The sequence below is a fragment of the Humulus lupulus genome, chromosome 4 (genome assembly GCF_963169125.1).
Source record: "Humulus lupulus chromosome 4, drHumLupu1.1, whole genome shotgun sequence".
NCBI lineage: Eukaryota > Viridiplantae > Streptophyta > Magnoliopsida > Rosales > Cannabaceae > Humulus > Humulus lupulus.
In genome coordinates, this window is record NC_084796.1 from 18326586 (window position 1) to 18351103 (window position 24518).

Consider the following 24518-nt stretch of genomic DNA (forward strand, 5'->3'; position numbering starts at 1 on the left):
AATTTTTTTTTTGCCATTTAACAATGGAGCATGCCGATATATAATTTTTTTTTCTGTTGGGGTTGGGATCTCAATAGGGATTTCCCGCCCTCCCAAGCGGAGATTAGACAGGGGAACTGGAGGAAAAGTAGAGGGTTGAGGATGGAGCAGGTGAGGCATTCCCCTAACCTCCCCATGCGAATTCCTCCCTAGGGGTGAACATTTAATCCGAAAAACCCACAAATCCGCCTGACCCGCAACCCAAAAACCCAATCTTTTGCAAAATCCGTCGAATTCGGGTGAAATCCGATCCGAACCCGACATGGTTCGGGTTTTGAAACTAAGGATACACAGGTTCAGGTTACACCCAAACCCGAACATAATTAAAAAAATTACTAAGGCCCAATTTGTAAAAAATCAACATTACCAAACTAAGAACAAAGTTAAAAAAACATGTGAAAAGTAAAAGAAAAATTAAAAAGTATAAAAAACAATGGTATTTTTGAATTCTTTTACCAAGGCCTATTTTCGGCCCAAAGCCCATTTTTGGACCAATCCCACCTCAAACCCGACCCGACCAAACCTAGAATCACCCCAAAATCCGAAAACTTCGAAACGGGTTCGGTACCCTACTTTCCCACCCAAAACCCGACCCATGTGCACCCCTATCCCTCCCTACCTATGATATTATAACAATAATGTTGAAATAGACCACATGTCCTAAGCATCACACACCCATGTGCACCCCTATCCCTCCCTACATATGATATTATAACAATAATGTTGAAATAGACGACATGTCCTAAGCATCACCCAGTTAAATACTAAAACCCTAAACACCATAATGTGAACTCCAACTCTATTAATGTGTCATGTTCAAGACTACAAGTGTCCTATCACAACATACATCTGAAACTCATATATCATATTAATCTTCATAAATAATCCACGATGCCACGCTAATCATTAAAGTATTAAAAAAAATCATATGCCATCAAACATAATTACTTAATATTCTCAAACATCTAATACAAAATTCCATACAATCTCATTATACTCTTCAACTTCCTCGTTCTTCAAAACCTTCGAACTCCTCTTACTTCAATTTTCTCGTTCATGAAAAATCTTTGAATTCCCAGTACCAAAGTCTTTTAGCTTTTATTTATATGGATTAAGCCTTTCAAAGGATCAGTACCTCTTGACCCTAAAATAACTCATTGTAACTTTGGGCTATAAACATACTTGTTAAGCTCAGCATACTTTACTGTAAAGATCAAGCAACTGCACAGCCTAGTTGGATAAACAACCACTAGCTAGGAATCTGATTACTCGGTATAGCTACACTACTAAAAACAAATACTTATTTTGGATTAAGAAAAAAAGTTTATGAAGACTCATAAAATTAAGGAAAAAACAAGAAATAGTTGGATTTGATCTACATGGGAGGAGAAACAAAAGAGATCCCCAGTCACAAAAAGCAGCCCAAAATAGAGATGAAAGGCTTTTTGATGGCAAGAATGATGAACAATCAAAATTTAAAATCTTGAACATGGTCACCAGAACAGAACTCACTTCTAACAAGACTAACCACTATACCACCGCACAAAGAAGTCTATAAGAAACAACCACTCTGTAAAAGTCTCACCTTAGTGATACAATTGTTATCTCCTAGAAAAACTCTCTTGTTAACTTGCACTTATCCACCTAAAAATGAGATGAGCAGCCTGCAGAGGCTAGACAATGAACTCAATCTTAGCTCCTGGTATCCTTGGCTGATACTCTACCTTCATCTTTACAGTAGTTATGACTTTAAGATAACTGGAAAGCCTAGAAATTCAATCTTGCCTTCGTGTGCCAGAACAATGTTAGGAAGCACTTGCTTATACTTCCTCACCAGCTTCTCCACAAATTTTTGTTCAGTCATTCTGAGATAATAGATAATGTTGATATCTTCCTTCAAAAAACCAGATGCTATCAAAAGTTGCAGAACTGAACTCCGAGGAATAAGTCTCTTCTCTAAACTAAGCATTAAAAGATTTGGATTCCTGCAAATCATAGAAGCTTCCATATTCAGCTTGTTAATGAGGAAATGCATCACTTTCTTGATCTTCTTCTCTGAGGTAAGCATACACATTGGTTGCAATTTGAATGCTAAATACACCTGATCTTTAGTCAAGCCAAAACTTTTGTAAGTTTCCACTTTTTGCTCCCACAGCGCCTTACTCATCACAGCCATGGAACGAATGGCCAGAACAAAGAGCAAAGTATTGGGATTAAAACCTAACTGCACAACTTCAGCAAGAATCTCAGTAAACTTCTGAGACCTTAAAAGCAGTGTTCTTGGGTGGGTTAAGAACAATTTCACGATTAGATTCTCAGGAACACCATGGCTCTTCAGCAATGATATGTTCGGCACAAGCATCTTTTCCAAATTGTATTCAAGTATCCAGTAGCAAGCTTTTATAACCTTTCGAACATTCTCATCTGTGCCAAGAACCCGCTTAAGTACTTCAATACAAGGAATAATTTGATTTTCCAGGCTCCTTTCTAAAATGTAAGGCTCAGAAGAAACAATTCTGGCAATATCCTCATCTGTAAACCCCATAAATTTAAAAAACTCAAGTTTTGGCTTAACAGTCTTTTTTACATTGTAGAAATGCAATGAAGCACGCTTCATGGTCAGCGCCTTGATTTGCTCATCACTAAAACCATGAGCTCTAAACAACTGAACTGAGTCAACTAAATCACAATCAAGCACACGAGGGTCTTTAGTCACCAAATTTACCATGCTAGCACCAGAAAACCCCAAGGACTCAAGAAACTCCATTTTAGGCCTAAGTGTATCTTCTAAATTAGCCTCAAGCAACTGAGGACGAGTGAATATAATCTTTTCAATTTGGGACTGTGTTAACCCTTGAGTTCTTAGTAGCTCCAATACTGAATCGGGTTGTTCAGAGTTTTCAAATAAGAGCTTCTTAGATGCTGCAATGGCAGAATTCTGGGAAAACCCACATGAATTTTGGAGGTAAGAAACCGTAAAACTTTGTCGATCAATGGAACTAGACAATTCTGACATGGGTCTGATAAAAGAATTGGATAAAGAGAAGCCATGGCTAAAGGGTGAAGCACTGGCCTTTACAAGCGATAGTCTTTTGCAAATTAAACGAAGCATTGCAATTGTATGGAGAAAAGCTTGAACCAAGTAGTAGTAGTATCTAAGACTAACCTTTTTTGTACTTGATGCGCCTCACTCACTCAGCTTAGCTCTCTCTGGCTCTGCATTGTGTAGTGGTGTCTACTGACTCGGAGAACAAGAGAAATATATCGTAACACGGTAACTTTAGGTTTTAGACTTTAGACGAAAGACTGACCCTGACTAGGGCTCCACAGAATGTTCACTGGGCCGAACAACCCGGCCGAACCAAACCGGTATAAACCGGCCCAACCCAGCCCGTATTTTTTTTTTTAATTTTTTTTTTATTATGTATATGCCCTGATCCTAAAAAAGCTTTTAACATCATATATATACCCTAAAACACAAGACTGACACAACGGCTCTCTCTTTCACTAAAACACCAACAGCACAAGCACAACCGTAGCTGGTAGTTGCCGCTGCCCACACACAGTCAGGCCAGCCACCATATTGCTCATTCTTGACAATTTTTTGGGCTTCAAACTCCACCAAAGTTTCCGCCGCCGACTACCAAAGGCTCCATATTCTTCACGCCGCCGACCACCACTCCTCCATACGTCACAGGTTTGTTTTGTGACTTATCTTCCATTCCAACCACTTTGTTATATATATATATATATATGTGTGTGTGTGTGTGTGACTATCTTCTCCATGGCAGACTACTCTACTCTTCTCCATGGGCCACGGCAGTGCCGACACGGCAGAGCTTCGGACCTCCGGTTGTGTAGGAGCTGCAAGATAAGAGTATGTTTTCTTCGGACCTTCGAACCTCCAATATAATATATATGTGCGCTATATATATATATATGTGTGTGTGTGTGTGTTGATATTATATACATTTGATTTGCGTAATCTGTTTTGATGTGTGTATTTTTCAGTTTTGGATGAGTTCTGTGTGCAGCTCGGTGCCGACTGTAATAGCTCATCCTCCATCCCTTTATCTTCTTCTCCGCGAGTCCACGGCAGTGCAGGTCAGTGACTTATTTTTTTTAATGCATTCATGTTATTTATATCTACACATGTTTGATCTAGTTTGTATATGTATTATGCATCCATGATTTCATTAAAAAAATTTGATGTGATCTATATACTATATACAGTTTGATATGTACAGCAACTGTGTTATATATATACAGCACAATTCTTTTACAAGGAATTCATTTTAAGACCTACTGGCTCTTAGTGTTAAGGCTTAAATGAATCCTGTAAAAGAATTCTCATAATATAAAGATTTATATAGATGTCTTACTAATATACTAAGGCATTATATGCAAACTATTTTGTCTTTATCTAATCATTTTTGTGTAGATAAAATATTTGACTGATTAATGTTTTTGAATTGTTACGGTTTATTAGTTTTCATCCAAGCCCGACCCGTCCAATTTTCTTTCCTTGTTTTCTAGTGTTTTTATTTATTTATTTTTTCACTCTTAATTTATTTACAATTTAATTTTGATAATGCTTACAAAAAAAAAAAAAAAAAGCTATGGACAAATGGCATTTGTTTGGAGGTAATGAAAATAATGGAATAGGAATAGTAATAGAATAGAATAAGAAAGGTAATGCGATTATGTTGTTTGGTTAAAATAATGGAATCAATGATTGAATACATATTCTTATGTTTGGTTGACTATGGAATGGAATAAATTTATTTTGGACAAAAATACCAAAAGTACTTAAAATATGATTAATAAATTAAAATAAACATACTAAATATATATATAGATTTACCAACAATGACATTACTTTTTTTTTTCATATTCTTTTTTTACAAAATAATATTTAATAATCCTACTTTTTTTAAGCATAATAATTCCACTTTTAAACACTACAAAATATTAAAATTATCAATAAGAATTTATTTTTGTGAAGTAATTTTTTAATGTCAAATGCAATTTACTTTAATTATCACTAAACACTATTTTATATTTTTTAAAAATAAAACAATATAATAACATAAAAATGTTAAACTAAACATTATAACATATTTATATTCTAATAATCAAAAGAGTTTTTGATTAATGAGATCAAACTTTGTCCATACACATGAAATATCACTAGAAATAGTATAAGTATTCATGTCCAATTACTCAGATCTATGCTCAAAGACAATCTAGTTTGCAAAATTATGAGCATAAAACATTACATCATATCCAAAAGATTATAATTTGTATACTACTGAATGTCAAAGGCAATATAAATTGTCCTGCAAATTGTAGTAGAGCAAAGTGGACTAAACATGATCTTAGAGAGAGTCATCAAGAAGAAGTGTCACCCATTCATCCTTCTCATTATCTGGGACACTGAAAAAGTAAGAAACCAGAGCATTATCTTGCATAATCATGCGAGCTACCTTATGACGTTGAGCTGTGGTAAGTGTAGTGGTCCTTTCTAACTCTTTCCCAAGTTGCATATGCTTTTCATTCATGTCTTCACCAATAGCTTTACTCAAACGAATAGAAGCTTTTTCAATTTCTCTTGCGATAATACAAGCTAATTGTGTGAGTGTATTTGAAAGGTCTTCATGATTTACAGTTTTCCTTTTCTTCTTTGAAGACCCATCTAATTGAGTGTGAGATTGAGCACCTCTTGTTGCATCTGAAACAGACATAGATGGCACTTCATCCACATTGTTAGCATAGTTGAAATCATCTTCTCCAAGAGTAGTGTTTTCTTCTTCAGTTTGAAGTTCTTCAACAACATCTGTTGCAGTCTCCACATTTTTTCCAGTTGCACGATCCTTGCCAAAAACCATACATAAGTCATCATACCAAGGGAATGACTTGATCTTGAAGGGGGCTGCTTCTTTGTTACTCTACATTTATACAAAATAAAAAAATCAGATACAAATAAATAAGCAAACCATCCTTGTTATGGATCCATCAACATCATAAGCAAACAATCCTTGTTATGGATCCATTAACATCATAAGCAAAATGGCAGACCAAATACTATTATTTGAGTACCTGCAAATATGCTTCCCACACTGACTTTTCTGCAGTAACAGTTTTTCTGTCGTTGTCCCACCCAAATTCGCTACAAAATGGTCCAGTCAACATTTCATGAACCACTTGAAAATGAGTCTTCAAAGTCTTCATTCTAGACTCAATGTGTGGCTTAGCTTGTATATCACATGCAGGCATCCACTCCTTTAATTTCATCTCAAGAGCTCTAAGATGACCTGGCCTGAAATTTCCTTCAGCTTTAAACTTCCCTTCATTATTCAGTTCCATAAGTGCTTCAATCAAGTGTTTGTCTTCATCTTCGCTCCAAAATCTTTTATTTTGTCCTAGACCTCTTCCTTTTGAAGTCTCCATGCTGAAATAAGGTATCAAAATACTGTAAAACTAAAAACTAAAGCTGAAATATTGTAGTTGAATGAAAAAGAAACAAACAGCCAGCAATAAAGAAATAAAAGTGAATGGATATACACACCAATAACAAAACATAAATTTAAAGATAAATTTTCCATTTCAAAGCAAGTGATATAAGTTTTTCAGGTGGTCAATTACACAAACAGTCAAATGAATTGGCATAGCCAAGTGAAACCAAATTTAGAAACCTAGACAATCATTGTGCATTTAATCTAAGAAATAAAAAAAACTAGCTTGCTCTCCTATGTTCTCTCCATTCGTTATACATCTCAAGTGCTAAATGATTTCTAAATGTTGTCCACCCTTCAGAAGCTTCAATACTTCTTATGGATCCATCAACATCCATGCTATCTTCTTCGTCTCCACTATCACTCTCATTCTCTGGATGCATATCAGTATTATCAGTAGGCATTTCTCTCCTAATAAAATTGTGAAGCAAACAACATGCTAAAATGATTCGGTTTTGAGTCTTTATTGGATAGAATGATGGACTCCTAAGAATTGCCCATCGATTCTTAATTGCACCAAAACATCTCTCAATGACATTCCTAGCAGATCAGTGCTTCATATTAAAAAACTCTTGTGGATTTCTGGGAGGATTCCCATCTTCCCATTGGTTGAGGTGATAGCGTTGGCCTCGATATGGAGCAAGAAATCCCTTACAATTAGTATATCCACCATCTACAAGGTAATAATGACCTAAAATAAAATAAAGATAAGGATTAAGTTGTCTCCTAAATGACTTACTTATCCAAAAAAAAATGTATAATCTAAAACACAAAGCATACCATTTTGAACACACAAACTATTTGTTCTACGTATGGCATCACGTAAAACTCTACCATCTGCTGCAGAGCCTTCCCATCCAGGTAACACATATATGAATTGCATGTCTTGGGAGCATACACCTAAGACATTTGTAGCTATTTCACATTTTCGAGTACGATATTTTGGTTTATCAGCCATAGGTACTCTCACTCTAATATGAGTTCCATCTAGTGCCCCTAAGCAATTCTACCACATAATAAACAAACTTTTTTTATTAGTATTTCAAACAAATAAAAATTTGTTGTGATTTTTAATTCAAGTAATATATAACATACCTTGAACCATTTCCACCTTTCATCTGTTGAGTTTTCAACAACCGGTTCAGGTCTTTTCAATAACGCTCCATGTAGTCGAATGATTGAATGTAACACATTGTGAAAAAACTTGCTAATAGTCTCACCAGATCTCATAAATCGAAATCTAATGACTCTATTTTTCACATGATGAGCAATTACATGTAAAAACATGGCCACTTGCTCATCTACTTGGAAGTATTTAGATGCTTTTAACCCACCCCTAGTTTCAAGCATTATGCATAAATTGCTAAATGCTTTCCTATTCATCCTAAGTTGATCAAAACAAATAACATCACTCTCATAAGCTATTTGATACACAATTTTCCTATTGACAAAAACATCAAGTATGTATAATTGTCTTCCCAAAGAGCTTGATTCAATACCATGTACAATAATTTTTTCCCATAATTTGAAAAACCACTGCACTACACGCAACACATTCATCCAATGCAAATAAAGAGCCATGATCTTCTTCTTTCTCAAAATTTGTCTCTCACTGACAGTTAAACGAACCATTATCCTACAATGAATATAATCAAGCAAATAAAATTTTTAATCTAACAATCAGTTATTCTAGCAACATAAATACTTAAGCTTAACCTAAGAAAATGTCCCATAAGAAATTTTTCACATGGATTAAAAATTGCCAAATATGGGACTTAGCTATATTGTTACAAAAACCCAAGAAAATGTGATGATATTGCTAAGTCCCATGTGAAATTTCTGAAGCTGCTTTTGTTTTTTTTCTATACACAGGTCAAATTATAGCAGCTGAGCCAATGGAGTGTTTGAAGGATCTCTCTTTAGATGGAACAGGGATTATCAAGTTGCATTCATCAATTGAGAAACTAATTGGGCTTCGTTGGCTATTTTTAAGGGACTGTAAGAATCTTGAGTTTGTTCCAAACACCATTTTCAATATGAGTGGCATTGAATGGCTAAGCCTTTCTAAATGTTCAAAACTAGAAAGTTTACCAGTTGTGTCCTCAGTTGGTTTTCATTTTAAGATTGAAATAGATCTTAGTCATAACAGCCTATTGAAATTATCTGATTGGATCTACGGTTTATCTTCCATACCAATGCTAGATTCATGTGGATCAATGAGTGACATGAGACCTGTCAGTATTTATATGTTGTGAAGACTAGCTTTAGCTCCTAAAAAAATAAAGTTATACTCATCAAATTCAGATATCGGATAGGAGTAGAATAATACCAATGCAAATGGACAAAGCATAGACAAAAAAAGAAAATAATTAAGTGGGAAGCCTCAAAGCAACCTTTGTAAATTGTATTAATTCAGAAAGCAAAGAAAAATACATAATTTAGCTACATTTTCAACTATATCTTTAAACTAATTGCTAAACTTACCAAGGAGTAAAAACTAGTATCAGTACAAGCTCATCTATAAAATTGAACCAAAAAAGTAAAAAAGATGAATTATAAATCAAAGAGAGCACTTTTAGTGTAATTACCCAATATAATTACAGCAAGCTAGGTGTTCTGTTTATTTTTTATACAAGATGACCTCATTTGAAAAGTCTCAATTAAGATGCTGTTGATATTTGGACTCTTTCAAATGAAGAACATTGTTGTGATAAAAAAAAGAAGGGTTACAATGGCCTGGGTGATCCAAATATAAAATACAGATAGTAGTGAGTTTTGCACACACATATAATATATATATATTCATAAATCTCCAAAACTCCCTTGTTTACGCCAAAAGCAAATGTAGTGACTTGAGACCACTAACCATTTCATTTTTAATATATACACAACCTGATCATTTATTAGAGCTGTAAATGTGGGCCGGTCCGCCCCACATTTTCGTGCCTCCGGTAAATTCGGGCCGGGCCGGGCCCGTATTTAATTCGTGTCGGGCTGGGCCGGGCCATTTTTGAAAGAGTAGGCCCAGCACGGCCCATGGGCCCCGCCCATGTCGTGCCGTGTCGGGCCGGCCCACTTTCTTTATTCGGGCCCAAATTTGGGCCCACTTTTAGGCCCACTTTATTTTTGCCAAAAAATATAAGGATGGAGAATTGTACCCTTTACCTCCTCCTTAACCATCAATGGATTTACCACCAAACAAAATACATTAGTTTGTCTAAATTATAATTTTAGATATTTTTATATACTTTTTAACAATATTTTACACAAAATTATATCAAAGATAATTATTAGAATTTTAATACCTACTAATAAATGCTAAATTTAACTCACAAATCTTAAAATAAATTAATATAATTATAAAAATATAAACATTGAGAAAAATAAGACTTCTATTATCATTTTAATTTATTAATGATTGACAAATAAAAATTTATTATGATTATTAATATCAAAATATCGGGTTTTTTATCATGTCGTGCTTTCAGGCTAGTTTGTTCGTGCTTTCGTGTCGTGCCTTCGGGCTTGTCGTGTCGTGCTCAGGCCCACGTCGTGCCGTGCCGTGCCGTGCCAAATTTAAATTCGTGTCGTGCCTGGCCCAGGCCCATATTTTTTCGTGCCGTGTCGTGCACGTGCCGGTTTCGTGCCGTGCTCGAAAGCCCAACTTGTATTTACAGCTCTAATTTATATACACAACCTGATCATTTATATGTTTTTCATGAAAGAGGCAACTTATTTGGCTCTAACAAGTGGAGAATCAATAGAGGTATATACCTATATGTGTGTCTTTCATGTTATTAGTACTTCACATTAGAAATAATCATGTCTCTTTCTTGTGATGATGCAGGAATCAATTTGGCCTAAGTTCCATTTATGTTGTCCAAGAAATAAAATTATAGGATGGTTCTATGAGCAAACTGAGGGGTCTTCAATAAATATTAATCTTTTTTCGGATTGGCATGGTGCAGATTTCTTAGGCTTTGCCTTTTGCATTGTTGTTGAGTTTAAGCACTATTGTTTTGATCTTAACCGTTTGAATTGTCGCTGCGAATACGTTTTCAAAACCGGCAATGGCGAAAGCCGTAGATGGAGTTGGAGCTCTCAGAGGCTACAAAAGGCTAAAGGGGATGAATTAGAAATGAAATTTCTGAGTTCAGATCACATGTTTTTGGGGTATATTGATGAGGACTACAGTGACTGTGTTGATGCAACGGAGGTTTCATTTGAGTTTTACCTTGAACAAAATGATTGGGAAGAACTTTTTAATGTTGGCAAGTACAGAGTGAAAGAGTGTGGAATCCGCATGCTATATCTTCAATACAAATAAAACTAATATTTACTTAGGTGAGAAAAGGGTATTAATGCAAGATTACTTGGTGACAGAGTGAAAATGTATACTTCATCAGCAACAACTGATAATTCTGATGATGGTAATAAGATGCATTTATGGGGAGGAATCGGTATTGGCATTTTGATTGTGTTTTTGGTTGCCTTCTTGTTCTACCTTTTCATATAAAAGCTACTCCCAGCTCTAAGAAAACGCCAATCACCCCTCTACAACATCACAAAAAGGTACCTCACTCATACATATAAATATACTATATGATAATGATCAATATACCCATACAAATAAGTGTATATACAACAACTATTTGTATAGGAGTACTGAAAGAAGAGAAGACAATGCTAAGGAAGTTTCAGTTGGTTTATGAGTACGTTCCAAACGTCAATTTACAAATTATTTGGCTGAACAAATAATAGGCAAGGTTTATATATGTATTAAGAAGTAATGTTAGACACAAAATCAATCCTAAATTGATATTGATTTGAGAGTGAGAGAAACTAAGCATGGAAGAATAATGTGACCTAAAACCAATTTTGATACAAAAATGGCAGAAATTGCAGAAACTGTTAAATAAAAGCTAGAGAGAAAAAGGCATAGCCAACCTGATTCGCAATGGGCAGAGCTTAGCGGCAATGGCGACGAACTGCGGAACCAAAAATGCGGCTAAGCTAACCTCAGAGACCTAATCTCAAAAATGAGTGAGGAAGATCTCCATGGCTAGAGTGGAAGAGAGAACCATTTTTGTCGATTTGTGAATAATGAAAAAATAAGGGTAATTAGGGTAAGGAAAGGTAAGCAGTGGAATGGAATTATAATTCCACTAACTCAAAAGTGGAAAAGTTATTCCGTTAGTTTGGGGGAATAAGCATTACAATGGAATTCTTTTCCAAACTTGTTATTTCCAACCAAACAAAAGAATCTGGCCCATTAACATTCCATTCTTTTCCTTTGTGGCCCATTACCATCAACCAAACTGGCACTTTTACATAGCTTTGTAAGGTCTTTCAAAATAAAAGATTTTTTTTTTGAGGATTTAGATAAATTTTCAACTATGTTTAATGAATTAAAAAATTATTTTTAATTACCACAAAAAAAAAACAATTTTGAAGAAGTAAATATCTATATACTTTTTCGGGAATTCTTTCAAATAAGAAATGTTTTTTATTGTAATAAAATTTATATATTTCCTATTTTATGTCTATTGTAATTACTAAAAATATATGAATGATTTAATGTTTTTTTTATATCCTATAATATAAATTTCAAACAAAAGCTATACTGTTTATGATTTTCCTTTAATTCTTCGGTCTCTTCGGTCTCTTCACATGGCAAAGCTTCTCATTCTGCTTATAGCTAAAAGTATAAGATAAGTGAGGTTTTAGTTTTTTTTTTTTTTATAGTTTGGATAACTATTATATGAAGATATTTTTTTAATGGAAAGTTCTTTTTAAGATTATTGAATATTATTTTTAAAAAAATTACGAGTAAATTAGAAATAATAAAATTATTAAATTTAAATAACACATTTTCAAAAAGTTGTTTTAAAAAGAAGCTCTTATTCCTAACGGAAAATTTGACATTTTATGCTAAAATTAAACACATGGTGTTTAACTATACTACCTAATTATATATTGTTTAACTATTTTTTTAATTCTTTTTCATCCCAAAAATACCCTTCTTCTAAACCCAAAAAAAGTCACCTTCATTTCTCTCTCTCTCTCTCTCTCTCTCGCTCTCTCTCTCAGACCAAAAAAAACCACCACGGCTTGCAGTCAGCCGGACCTCCACCCACCACGACCTCAGCCAGACCTTAGCCGGACCTCCCACACACTCAACCGACCTCCACATTCATTTTTCTCACCCAAAAGCAATGTGTAAGTGTTTTTTATGCAAAATATTGTTGGCTTTTGTTATATTTAGTGTAAGTTGTATGGATCTGCACATTGTTGGCTGTATTTTATCCATTTTGTGTTCTGAAATGAAAGTAGACTATGCTCCGTTTTCTGCGTTTTTTCTGGGTTTTTCGTTTTTTTGTGATTTTTGAACGATAAATTGCGATTTTGTGCGATTTCTACCAAAGTCAGAGGTTAGGGATGAAACTATGCGACATTTGAACGATGTCATTGCGATTTTGTGCGATGTTATATGTGTGGCAAAAACTAAGTATTTTTGGGCGATTTGTGGGCGACTTTATCTGTGTGCGATACTTGTGCGATGCCTGTGCGATATTATTGCGATTTTGTCTGTATTAATTTTGTCCAATCAGAATCACATTGTGTATTCAATTCTGCTGTCGATGGGCCATCGCTCATCTTTAGGCCTGTGATCAAACCGAACTCAGACCTCCCAAATCTGGCTTCCGTTTTACCCACGTAAAACCGCACTTCATCGTTTTTAACTTCACTGACTTTCTTTTTCCTCAATAACAGTTGATGCACAATCACCCCGGAGAATTGAAGAACACTGGCATTCCAAAAAGATCCGAATGGACTTTCCTTCACCTTATCGGTCAACTTAAAGGCTTCAAACTTATCCTTTATAGCAGTGAAGTACCCGTTCCCTCTGTAGCTGATACGCCCTGGAAAATGCTCGGACAATGGGAGAACGAGCTCTGGAGCCATCTGCATTTTTAAAAATAGAAATTATTATTAGTCGCACAAATGTCGCAAAAGAACTCGCAAAAACTCGCAAAACTACAATTATGAATCGCACAAACATCGCAATGAATCGCAGAAAAAATGTATAAGATTTTTAAATTAAAATCGCAAAACCTATCCAATATAATCGCACAAACATCGCACAAAGATCGCTAAAACTATGAGTACCTTGACTGTCGCTCAAATAGCTCAATATCGCTCAACATCGCTCAATATCGCAAAACAATACAAATGCCATAAACTATCATTATTTTCCCTAAATAATCGCACAATATCACCCAAATGTCGTTCAAAAATTGCAAAGCAAACACAAACAACGCCAAGCAACCATACTTGTCATGATAAGTCGCACAAAATCGCACAACATCGCTTAATATCACAAATTTATAAGAAACCAAAGAAAAAGCAATGTCCCGATACCCAGATTCTTCCCCAAACACAAAATAGTAGAAATCTAAACATTAATCACAGAATTCAGTTCTAAAACAACAAACTAACCTCAAATACACCAATTTGGTTCGAATTAAAAAGAGAAATTAAAAGAAAAATATAAAAAACAAACCTTGGTTCTCGTGGGTTCAAATGGCGGCGGCGGCGGTGATCGGAGACTGGTGCGGTTCTCGGAGGAATTACTAGATTTCTACTATTTTGTGTTTGGGGAAGAATCTGGGTATTGGGACATTGCTTTTTCTTTGGTTTCTTATAAATTTGCGATATTAAGCGAATGAAAAGTAATAATTTCTACTATTTTGTGTTTGGGGAAGAATCTGGGTATCAGGACATTGCTTTTTCTTTGGTTTCTTATAAATTTGCGATATTAAGTGATGTTGTGCGATTTTGTGCGACTTATCATGACAAGTATGGTTGCTTGGCGTTGTTTGTGTTTGCTTTGCGATTTTTGAACGACATTTGGGCGATATTATGCGATTATTTAGGGAAAATAATGATAGTTTATGGCATTTGTGTTGTTTTGCGATATTAAGCGATATTGAGTTATTTGAGCGACAGTCAAGGTACTCATAGTTTTAGCGATGTTTGTGCGATTATATTGGATAGGTTTTGCGATTTTAATTTAAAAACCTTATACATTTTTTCTGCGATTCATTGCGATGTTTGTGCGATTCATAATTGTAGTTTTGCGAGTTTTTGCGAGTTCTTTTGCGACATTTGTGCGACTAATAATAATTTCTATTTTTAAAAATGCAGATGGCTCCAGAGCTCGTTCTCCCATTGTCCGAGCATTTTCCAGGGCGTATCAGCTACAGAGGGAACGGGTACTTCACTGCTATCAAGGATAAGTTCGAAGCCTTTAAGTTGACCGATAAGGTGAAGGAAAGTCCTTTCGAATCTTTTTGGAATGCCAGTGTTCTTCAATTCTCCGGGGTGATTGTGCATCAACTGTTATTGAGGAAAAAGAAAGTCAGTGAAGTTAAAAACGATAAAGTGTGGTTTTACGTGGGTAAAACGGAAGCCAGATTTGGGAGGTCTGAGTTCGGTTTGATCACAGGCCTAAAGATGAGCGGTGGCCCCTCGACAGCAGAATTGAATACACAATGTGATTCTGATTGGACAAAATTAATACAAACAAAATCGCAATGATATCGCACAGGCATCGCACAAGTATCGCACACAGATAAAGTCGCCCACAAATCGCCCTAAAATCGCCCTAAAATACTTAGTTTTTGCCACACATATAACATCGCACAAAATCGCAATGACATCGTTCAAATGTCGCATAGTTTCATCCTTAACCTCTGACTTTGGTAGAAATCGCACAAAATCGCAATTTATCGTTCAAAAATCGCAAAAAAACGAAAAACCCAGAAAAAAACGCAGAAAACGGAGCATAGTCTACTTTCATTTCAGAACACAAAATGGATAAAATACAACCAACAATGTGCAGATCCATACAACCTACACTAAATATAACAAAAGCCAACAATATTTTGCATAAAAAACACTTACCCATTGCTTTTGGGTGAGAAAAATGAATGTGGAGGTCGGTTGAGTGCGTGGGAGGTCCGGCTGAGGTCTGGCTAAGGTCGTAGTGGGTGGAGGTCCGGCTGACTACAAGCCGTGGTGGTTTTTTTTTGTCTGAGAGAGAGAGCGAGAGGGAGAGAGAGAGAAATGGAGGTGACTTTTTTTGAGTTTAGAAGAAAAGTATTTTTGGGATGAAAAAGAATTAAAAGAATAGTTAAAAAATATATAATTAGGTAGTATAATTAAATAATATGTGTTTAATTTTAGCATAAAATGTCAAATTTCCCTACCTAACTTCTCCAAATTTTGTTAAAATTAAAAAAAAGAAAAACTTTTTACCTTTTATCCAAACACCGTAAAAACAAAAGCAAAAATTATTATAGATTTGGACTGGCTTGCAATTCCGATAATAATAGTTATCAGTTGAACTTGAAAATAGCTATACAATACAAATAACATCCAATTTAGGTTTGTTGGGTTAAATAAAGATCAATTGTGATATAACAATGGTGAATGAATGCAGCTAAAGAACTGTTCATCCCATGGTAATGGTCCAGAAGCTTACCTTCTTGCTAACTAGTTCTCGAACTATTGACAAACTTAGACAAATTCACTCACCCATAATCACCAATGGTCTTAGCCAACTTGAGACCCTTTTGGCTCATCAACTTCTCCTCTTCACAACTCGGTATTCTTGGAATATAGCTCAATACATCACCAGAGTCCTTTACCATTTGCAAAACCCAGATGCCCGTTTATGGAGTTTTGCTGTTAGGTTCTTCTCCCATCATCGCCAATTCAACACTGCATTGTCTCTTTATGTTCACATGCTTAGACTTGGTCTCTGTCCAAGCTCTTTTGCCATTTCCTCTTCTTTGAAGGCTTGCGCCAAGATTGGACATAGATTGGGTGGTTATTCAATTCATTCACATGTTTACAAGTATGGGTTTTGTGGCTCTGTTTATGTGGAGACTGCTGTTCTTGATTTTTACTCAAAATTGGGTGATATGGAGTGTGCACGAAAGGTGTTCGATGAAATGCCGGAACGGAATGTGGTTTCGTGGAATGCTATCTTATCTGGGTATTTGAAGTTTGGGAATTTGGAAGAGGCTCAGAGGGTGTTTGTTGACATTCCTAATAAGGATGTTGTTTCCTGGAATTCGATGATATCAGGTTATGCAAGAATAGGAGATATGGATAAGGCCATTTCTTTGTTTAAACAGATGCCTGAGAGAAATTTGGCTTCTTGGAATGCTGTGTTAAGTGGTTTTGTGAGTTGTGGGAGCATGGAGTTAGCACGAAGCAATTTTGACGCAATGCCTGTAAGAAATAAGGTTTCTTGGATTACCATGATTTCTGGGTATTCGAAACGTGGAGACGTTGTCTCTGCTCGTCTACTCTTTGATCAGATGAACAGCAAAGAGCTTCTTGGGTATAATGCTATGATAGCATGCTATGAACAAAACAACCAACCAAAGGAGGCCCTCGAGCTGTTTAATCATATGATTAAAATTGATATCAACATTCAGCCAGATGAGATGACTTTGACTAGTGTTATATCTGCTTGTTCACAGCTTGGGTATCTGGAATTTGGGCTATGGATTGAGTCATACATGAAGAAACATGGAATTCAATTGGATGATCATTTGGCCAATTCTTTTATCGACTTGTATGCTAAGTGTGGAAACATTGATAAAGCATATGAGCTATTTCGTGGTTTAAGAAAGAAAGATTTGGTTGCTTATTCTGCAATGATCTCAGGTTGTGCTGTAAATGGTAAGGCAATCGATGCAATTGAGTTGTTTGAAGAGATGAAAAACGAGCGTATTTGGCCCAATTTAGTCACATACAAGGGCCTCCTATCTGCTTATAACCATGCTGGCTTGGTTGAAGAAGGCTACAAGTGTTTCAACTCCATGAAGGACCTAGGGCTATTACCTTCGGTCGATCATTATGGGATCATGGTTGATCTTTTAGGCAGGGGAGGACTATTGGAAGAAGCTCATGAGTTGATAAAGACTATGCCAATGCAGCCTCATGCTGGGGTTTGGGGAGCATTGCTTCTCGCGTGCAGAATACACAACAATGTTGAGCTTGGGGAGATTGCAGCTAGGAATTGCTTCAAGTTACAGCCTGAGAAGACAGGCTATTCTTCTCTCCTTGCCAACATCTATGCCTCGGCTGAGAGGTGGGATGATGCTGGGAGATTGAGAAATGTTGTTGACATCAAGATTCCTGGGTGCAGCTGGGTGGAATCATGTTGAATTTTTTTTTAGAGTTGGAAGATCAGGCTTGGACCAAGAGAAGACAGTAAAATAGCTCCAATTGATATGGCTTGATTGAAGACTTGGAATCATGGTGGCCAGGTTTGTTTGCTCTATTCAGTTAGTAACTATAGTCAAATGATAGTTATACGTTTAAACAATTTGTTCATGTTTTTAGTTTTATCTGATCCATTTACTTAATTGAAATAGAAGCAAAATCAGAAATTGTAATTCTCTTTTTCTCTTTTCCTATCTATATGGGATTTGTGCTTTTAAGCTTTTATTGCATTTTTGGTCCTACGGTTAATCAGCTTGCGTAGAATATGAACAGTTTGCCTTTTTGGCTCTTTCAATGCTCTCAAAAGCTTTTAGAAATGGCAATCTTTGAGTTGTTCCTTCTCATTTGATAGAAATTTTTGTTTTTCTGGAAAAGAGAAATCAGAGGGAATTTCCATTGCTTTTGTATTCGAATTTGTGATTGTCCTTGGCTTTGCTGTTGAGAAGTGGGAATTTGGATAGAGTAATTGCCAAATCTGTTAGTGCCTAATTTGCTAGTTTGGTTTTCCTTATCATTTGCTACTACACTTGCAAATGTATATTTTTCAATTGTTATATTAGAATTAGGTGTTTTGTCATATTTTTAAAATATACAATTCATCTTATCCTAACGATGACAAGTGTGTTTCTTATTTGTTCCAGTTTCACTCCCATAACGAGCGGCCAGGAGTTGCTGTGAATATAGTTACATTCCAAATTAAGAGATTCTATAATGGTTGCTGCATTGGAACACAAGAAGAAGCGGTCTATTCTATTGAGGCTAGGGGTCGTAGAAGTTAGTTAGGGTGTCAATATGGTGTGTACGGCTGCATGGGCTTGTATATTGCTGACAAGATTTTGTTTAAAGTCTAGGGAAAGGGAATTATATTTTTGAGAGCTCAAGTTAATGGTGTGTACTATCCTTACTGTAAGGAGGTGATGCAGTTATGTTTCCCTTAGTAGTACCAGGAAGGATAGTTTTTGTTTTTTGGTTATATTATCCAGCATGATGTGTATCCATAATTATTTTTAAAAAAAATCTTATCAAAACAAAAATTATTATTGAACAAAAAATATTGTTGATATGGCAAGCTAAATTTATATTAAAAAAAATACATAATTACATAATTTTCGATTTGATTTATAGATTATATATGATTGATTAATTATTATAGATTTTTTTCCCTTTAATTCAAATCCATGTTCTTCACATTTTTTTTTAAATAATTATTTTTTCTGTTAATTAATATCATAAATTAAAAACAGAAGCATAAAAATATATAAAAAGTGCAAAATTATTTTTTAAGGATAAAATAATAATTAATAACCATGTTCGTGTTGTACAAGGTCAAACAATTCTGAATCAAATGACATCCACCAAGCTCAGGATACAACATTCTCTCATCATGAAAATGCAATATTATTACTTGATCATTGCCACTACTATTTCTATCTAATACTATCACCCTAACAGCATCATCATTGCTTCTCTCCTTCCATTCCCAACACTAGAGTAGATTCAACTTCCAGTCATTCTTCATTATTAAGCATGTCTAATGTTACAAGAATATCTTTGCCAAGCTCATGACCCTAACATTGTGCCAGCAAACGGTTTCGATTCAATAAATCCCCAAACTTGCTTGCGTTTGTAATTGAGGGAAAAACCTCCACAATCAAGTTAGACCACACTGGATTCGAGTCTTCAAACATAAGATATTCAAACATTAAGGCTGCCATCCATGCAATTTCCCTTTCCGATCATACCATTCAAACCACCAACTCTACTTCTACAACTTCCACTCCTGCCAAAACTATTCAAACGACTTTTCTTTCTCTGCACCCCAAGCTACAAGCTAGTTTCCTTCTCGCGTAATTGAGTTGCCTCGTGCTAAATAGTAGGATGAAATTCTTCAGAACGCCTCATGAATGCCTCAACAATTTCTCCAAAAATCTTTTCATCTATTGAATCCTACACAGTACATGCTATTATTTTAATATGGATATCTTCACAAAATAGCTTCAATATTTTAAAAGAAAACTAAGATAAATAGATCAACTAATTTTTTTAACAAAAACAATGAAGAAATTACTGCAGTCTAATAAGAATATACAATTTAACCATCAACTTTTACCAGTTTTAGAAAAACTAATGGGTGACTAGAATTAGATGAAGATAACTGTGTTCCAACACAAAGCTACTACAATCTTAACAGTGCGTAATGGTTGCCACAAAATAAAGACAACGAACCACCAGCAAAATATAAAACAAAACACCAACATTCTCACCACTCTTGATATCTAAAAGGAAAAAAAACCAAAAAAAATTAGTCGACATACTAAGAAAATATAGCCACAATCATCATCAGAATATTCAAAGACAAACACTAAAATACACCAATAGTGTCGTGGACAAATGAAATCAACAATACACCCGCTCCATTAAATTACCCAACAAAAAAATATAATGGGACCAAACAAAACCAAACCAACCAATCTTAAATTTTTTATTAAACAAAAAATATACTTAGTCAACTCAGTGAAACATTGTATCAAACAACTAATGTGGAAATTCAAATATATAATCCTTAAAATGTAGATGTATGTCATGCCAAAATTATTAATGAAAAATAAAACCCCAAAGAATTAATTACAATTTTCTATTTGAGTAGGGTTCCAAGACTTCAAGCTTTTTTAAAAACACTTCAATCACCAACGCCAGGTCGACAAATATAAGGAAACAGTTAGAATCCTATCATCAATAAATAAAAAATCCATTAATACATAGACATATAAATTACACACTAGTTGTAATGTCATCGTAATCCAAGACCGTTACACTGTGTAATTTAAATAGTGCTTAACTCGCTAAACGAATCATTTGGGCTTAAATCGTGTAATTAAAACTAACCACAGGTTTAGATACCAAAAATTTCAGTCAAAAGCCAACCATTTCATTAAAAGAGTTTGACTTCAATACATGGGATCCCAACATAGTTTAAAACGGTTACAAACCCAAAAATGTATACAAAAGCCGACCTAGGCGGCAAGGGTCCAACCCTAGTTCCAACTAATAGTCTCGGACGTGGGGAACGAGCAGGTCGCATATGTACACTCCGCCCCTGAAGCTCTCCAACTCATGGCTGGTCCATCTTTTCCTTTCCTTTACCTGCACCATTTAGCACTCGTGAGCCAAGGCTCACCAAGAAAACATAATCATGCTTATAAATAGTACATTATCATATCACATATTCATAATTAACATGCCTAGCAGTAATAACCCTACTCATGCATGCAATTAACTCAAATAAGTGACTATAGAGTCACATTAGGGCTTAGTGCCCATCTTTCATATATCGAGCCTGTAATGTCCTGGTTACTCCAAGACCGTTACTGTGAACTTTGAATCGTGCTTAACTCGCTAAACGAGTCATTTGGTTATAAATGTAATGCCCCAAAATCTCTAATGCGGTTTAATGATTGGATTAGTAGGCCGGGAGGGCCATAATTGAGTTATTATGCCATTAAATTATTATATGCACATTTATGTGAATTATATTATAATATGATGTTAAATGCTTGCATGTGGGTCTACATTTCATTATAAGGGCATTTCGGTAATTTGGCCCCGTTGAGGGCATATTTGTATATTTTGGTGCATGTGTTGTGATTTATGGATGAGATCCCATTATTATGTGGATATGTTCGAGCTATTCAACATGAGACAATCTTAGGATGCAAGTTAGCGGTTTTCTCGTAAGGGGGTTAATTGTTGGGATATTGGATAATGAGAATAATTATTTGATGATATATTGGGAGTTAGTGAGATCAGGAGGAAATTCTGGGAGTTTTGACTATTTTGCCCCCAATGACGTTTTTGGGACCCAAGCATTAGGATTTACTTGAGATTACTTAAGCTTGAAGTAACCTGTCAGAAGGAAAACTACGTTTAAACACCTTTTCTCTGGCACCCGTTGTCCTTTTTGACCATTCGTCGCAATTTCGAAGGAAACTTGGGTTTTAGGAGTCGGAATCAAGCGAGGATCGAGGAATAGCAATCCTAGGAAAGATTAGAAGCTTCTTGACCGAAGGATTTAGCGAGAAACAACTTAATCAAAGGTAATCTAAGCTTTAAGTTTTGAGTTTTAGAGTTTCTAAGCTCTGATTTGGATTTTGTGTTGTAACGACCCAACTTATTCTAGACCTTGGACCATTAATAACTACTATATACAGACACTAATCTTAAGAAAACATACATATGAAATAACCATAACTTTATTATAAACTATAAAGCAAAGATTAAATACATAAAAATGCGGTTAGGGTATGGGATCCCATTGTTTGAAAAATAAATAGAACATAACTTAAATCTTAAAATTCTTTACAAAACAAAGTGCGGAAAATACAGGTAAAGCATAATTTTAAACGACTAGAAACAACTTCATCCTCGAATCGTTCGCGCTGTCCACCGATTCCATTCTTCCTCAATACACATTCCCAAGCTGCCAAGAACCTTCCCGCCGCCATAACTATTTTCCTGCACATATAAAACATAAAGTAATGAGCCTAATGCCCAGCAAGGAAAATCTACTACAAGCATGAACATAATCATACACATAAACTATGAACATATATCATATACTATAACACATATCATAATTCTAACCCATGTACATGGTGACTATTTGGGGTTTGCTAACTAAGCAACTATAAGCCTCAAACTACAATGAGGTTTGCTAGTTAAGCAATTATAAGCCCCAAAAACATAGAAATGTTGGGGTTTGCTATATAGCAACTATAAGCCCCAAAACATAAATGTAATAGGGTTTGCTATATAACAACTATAAGCCCCAAACATACATATATCATAACACATAAAGTCATACTATAACATAGCACATATCACATATCACATAAGAACTATACTATTTTCCTTACCAAAATACCGGGGTGATGAGAATAAGGCCGGAATTTTGGAACACTCCTAAAAACCATTAATAGAGAGGTGAGTATTCTAATAGAAAGAGATGAAAAGAATGAACTAAACCATCGAGAAGATACTTACCAACAAGAACCTCAAGTTCAAAGAACTTAGATACCTAACCAAGAATAAAGAGTACTGAGTTAGGAATTGAGTAGAGAAAAACTATAAGAACTAATGAAACAATACAGAAGGAACTAGAATAGGAATACCTTTGAATGCTTCTATGACCGAACTACACCTCGAAACTGAAATACACTATTAACCTTACTTCCCAAGTGTTTGATAAGCTTAAGATGATAAAGCTTATAACCCCAACCCAAGTGTTTATGTAACGCCCTGGATAGCCAGGACCGCTACACTGTGTACTTATAAAGTGCAAGACTTGCTAATCAAGTCATCAATTTAAAAATGTGTCATCAGTTTAAATGTTCTAGGGTTAAAAGACATTTTGGTCTCAAAAGATACGTTTTATAAGTTATAAACAGTTTACAGTAAGGATCCCCAAAACATCAGTGTTCAAAAGCTGGTTACAAAATGCTACAGTTAAAAGTAAACATTAGCCATACTAAGGCAAAATACATGGTTCTGGTCCTCTTGTCCTTGTAATCTCCTCAACCGTGGCGGCTGAGCGGCCTGCCATGTACATTCACCCTGCAGAGCTCTCCAATCAGGCTAATTGGTCTTGCCTTTGCCTTTACCTGCACCACGCAGCACCCGTGAGCCAAGGCCCAGCAAGAAAACAACATACACAATATATACAACAATCCCACACGGATATTCTAGTAAGCATGTTCAGTTATCAAATCCATGGCATATAAGCATATTTCAAGGTACAAACAACTTCAACCACACTTAGATCACTCAACAATCTCATCCATAGCCAAATATAGCATTCAATTTGCACAAATACTAAGGTCGACACCTTCGGCCGCACCCTCTGTTTGACCCACTGACTCCGGCCCGTTTAAATCGAGTTCAGTGCATAATAAGCTGTCCTCGGATACCAGTGTCCGAGCCGTGCCAAATGCACAAGTTAACCGTGGCTCTCTTAGGCCGTTGGTTACAATTTACTTGGCATAATACCGTTCTTTCAATCATTTATATTAGGGAGCCCTTAGTCCCATTTAGATATTCAACCGGGTATAGTTTTCTTACCTTTAGTCTATACGGTTATTGAATTACGAGCAACGCCCCTCAAGCACGATCCGTTCCCGAGCCTAAGCCTTTATCACCTAGTCACAACCAAAGTATATGGTTCCATTAATACTCGAATATAGGTTTCTGGTTACAAAGCTGACTCCCGGGACTCCAAATTCCACCAAGCACGGTGGTGAAATCAATCCCGAGCATACTAAACCACTTTCCCGTGCCTAAAACCCTCAAAAGCTCATGTGTGCAACCAAGGGCTGCGGCCCTTGAAGCTGAGCCGCGACCCTTGCTTTGGGCGCCGCGGCGCCCTCCCATGGCCGAGCCTCCTTGGCCCTTTTTCATCCTAGGGTCGTAGCGCTCTAGAACAGAGCTGCGACCTTTCCCTTCGTGCCCAGAAAACCCACCATTTTAAAGCCTAAAACCTTAACCAAAACCATCCCTAAGCTTCCTACTTCAACACCCAACAAATCCCCAACTCATGCCACACAATTTCAACATAAATTCAGCTCAATAAACCATAGAAGATTCACCTCCAACCCTTGAGACTCTAAG

At 35.8% G+C, this 24518-nt stretch overlaps 2 protein-coding genes, 1 long non-coding RNA gene and 1 pseudogene across 3 annotated transcripts; 1 reads left to right on the forward strand and 3 right to left on the reverse strand.

Annotated features, from left to right (window-relative positions):
* Nucleotides 1–1381: 1381 nt before the first annotated feature.
* LOC133830100 (transcription termination factor MTERF15, mitochondrial-like) lies at nucleotides 1382–3316 on the reverse strand. The gene has a single exon (XM_062260012.1). The coding sequence runs from the start codon at nucleotides 3149–3151 to the stop codon at nucleotides 1781–1783; it is 1371 nt and encodes a 456-aa protein (XP_062115996.1). The 5' UTR covers nucleotides 3152–3316; the 3' UTR covers nucleotides 1382–1780.
* Nucleotides 3317–5492: 2176 nt separating this feature from the next.
* LOC133830098 (protein ALP1-like) lies at nucleotides 5493–8473 on the reverse strand (annotated as a pseudogene).
* A 7431-nt stretch (nucleotides 8474–15904) lies between these two features.
* On the forward strand, nucleotides 15905–18935 carry LOC133830099 (pentatricopeptide repeat-containing protein At4g22760). The gene is made up of 2 exons (XM_062260011.1): nucleotides 15905–17902; nucleotides 18500–18935. Exon 1 carries the CDS (start codon nucleotides 16079–16081, stop codon nucleotides 17798–17800), a length of 1722 nt encoding a protein of 573 aa, XP_062115995.1. The 5' UTR covers nucleotides 15905–16078; the 3' UTR covers nucleotides 17801–17902; nucleotides 18500–18935.
* A 196-nt stretch (nucleotides 18936–19131) lies between these two features.
* LOC133828851 (uncharacterized) lies at nucleotides 19132–20541 on the reverse strand. The gene is made up of 2 exons (XR_009891345.1): nucleotides 19969–20541; nucleotides 19132–19805 (listed from the first exon to the last, which is right to left on the reverse strand). It is a non-coding gene; the product is annotated as an uncharacterized LOC133828851 (long non-coding RNA).
* Nucleotides 20542–24518: the final 3977 nt, after the last annotated feature.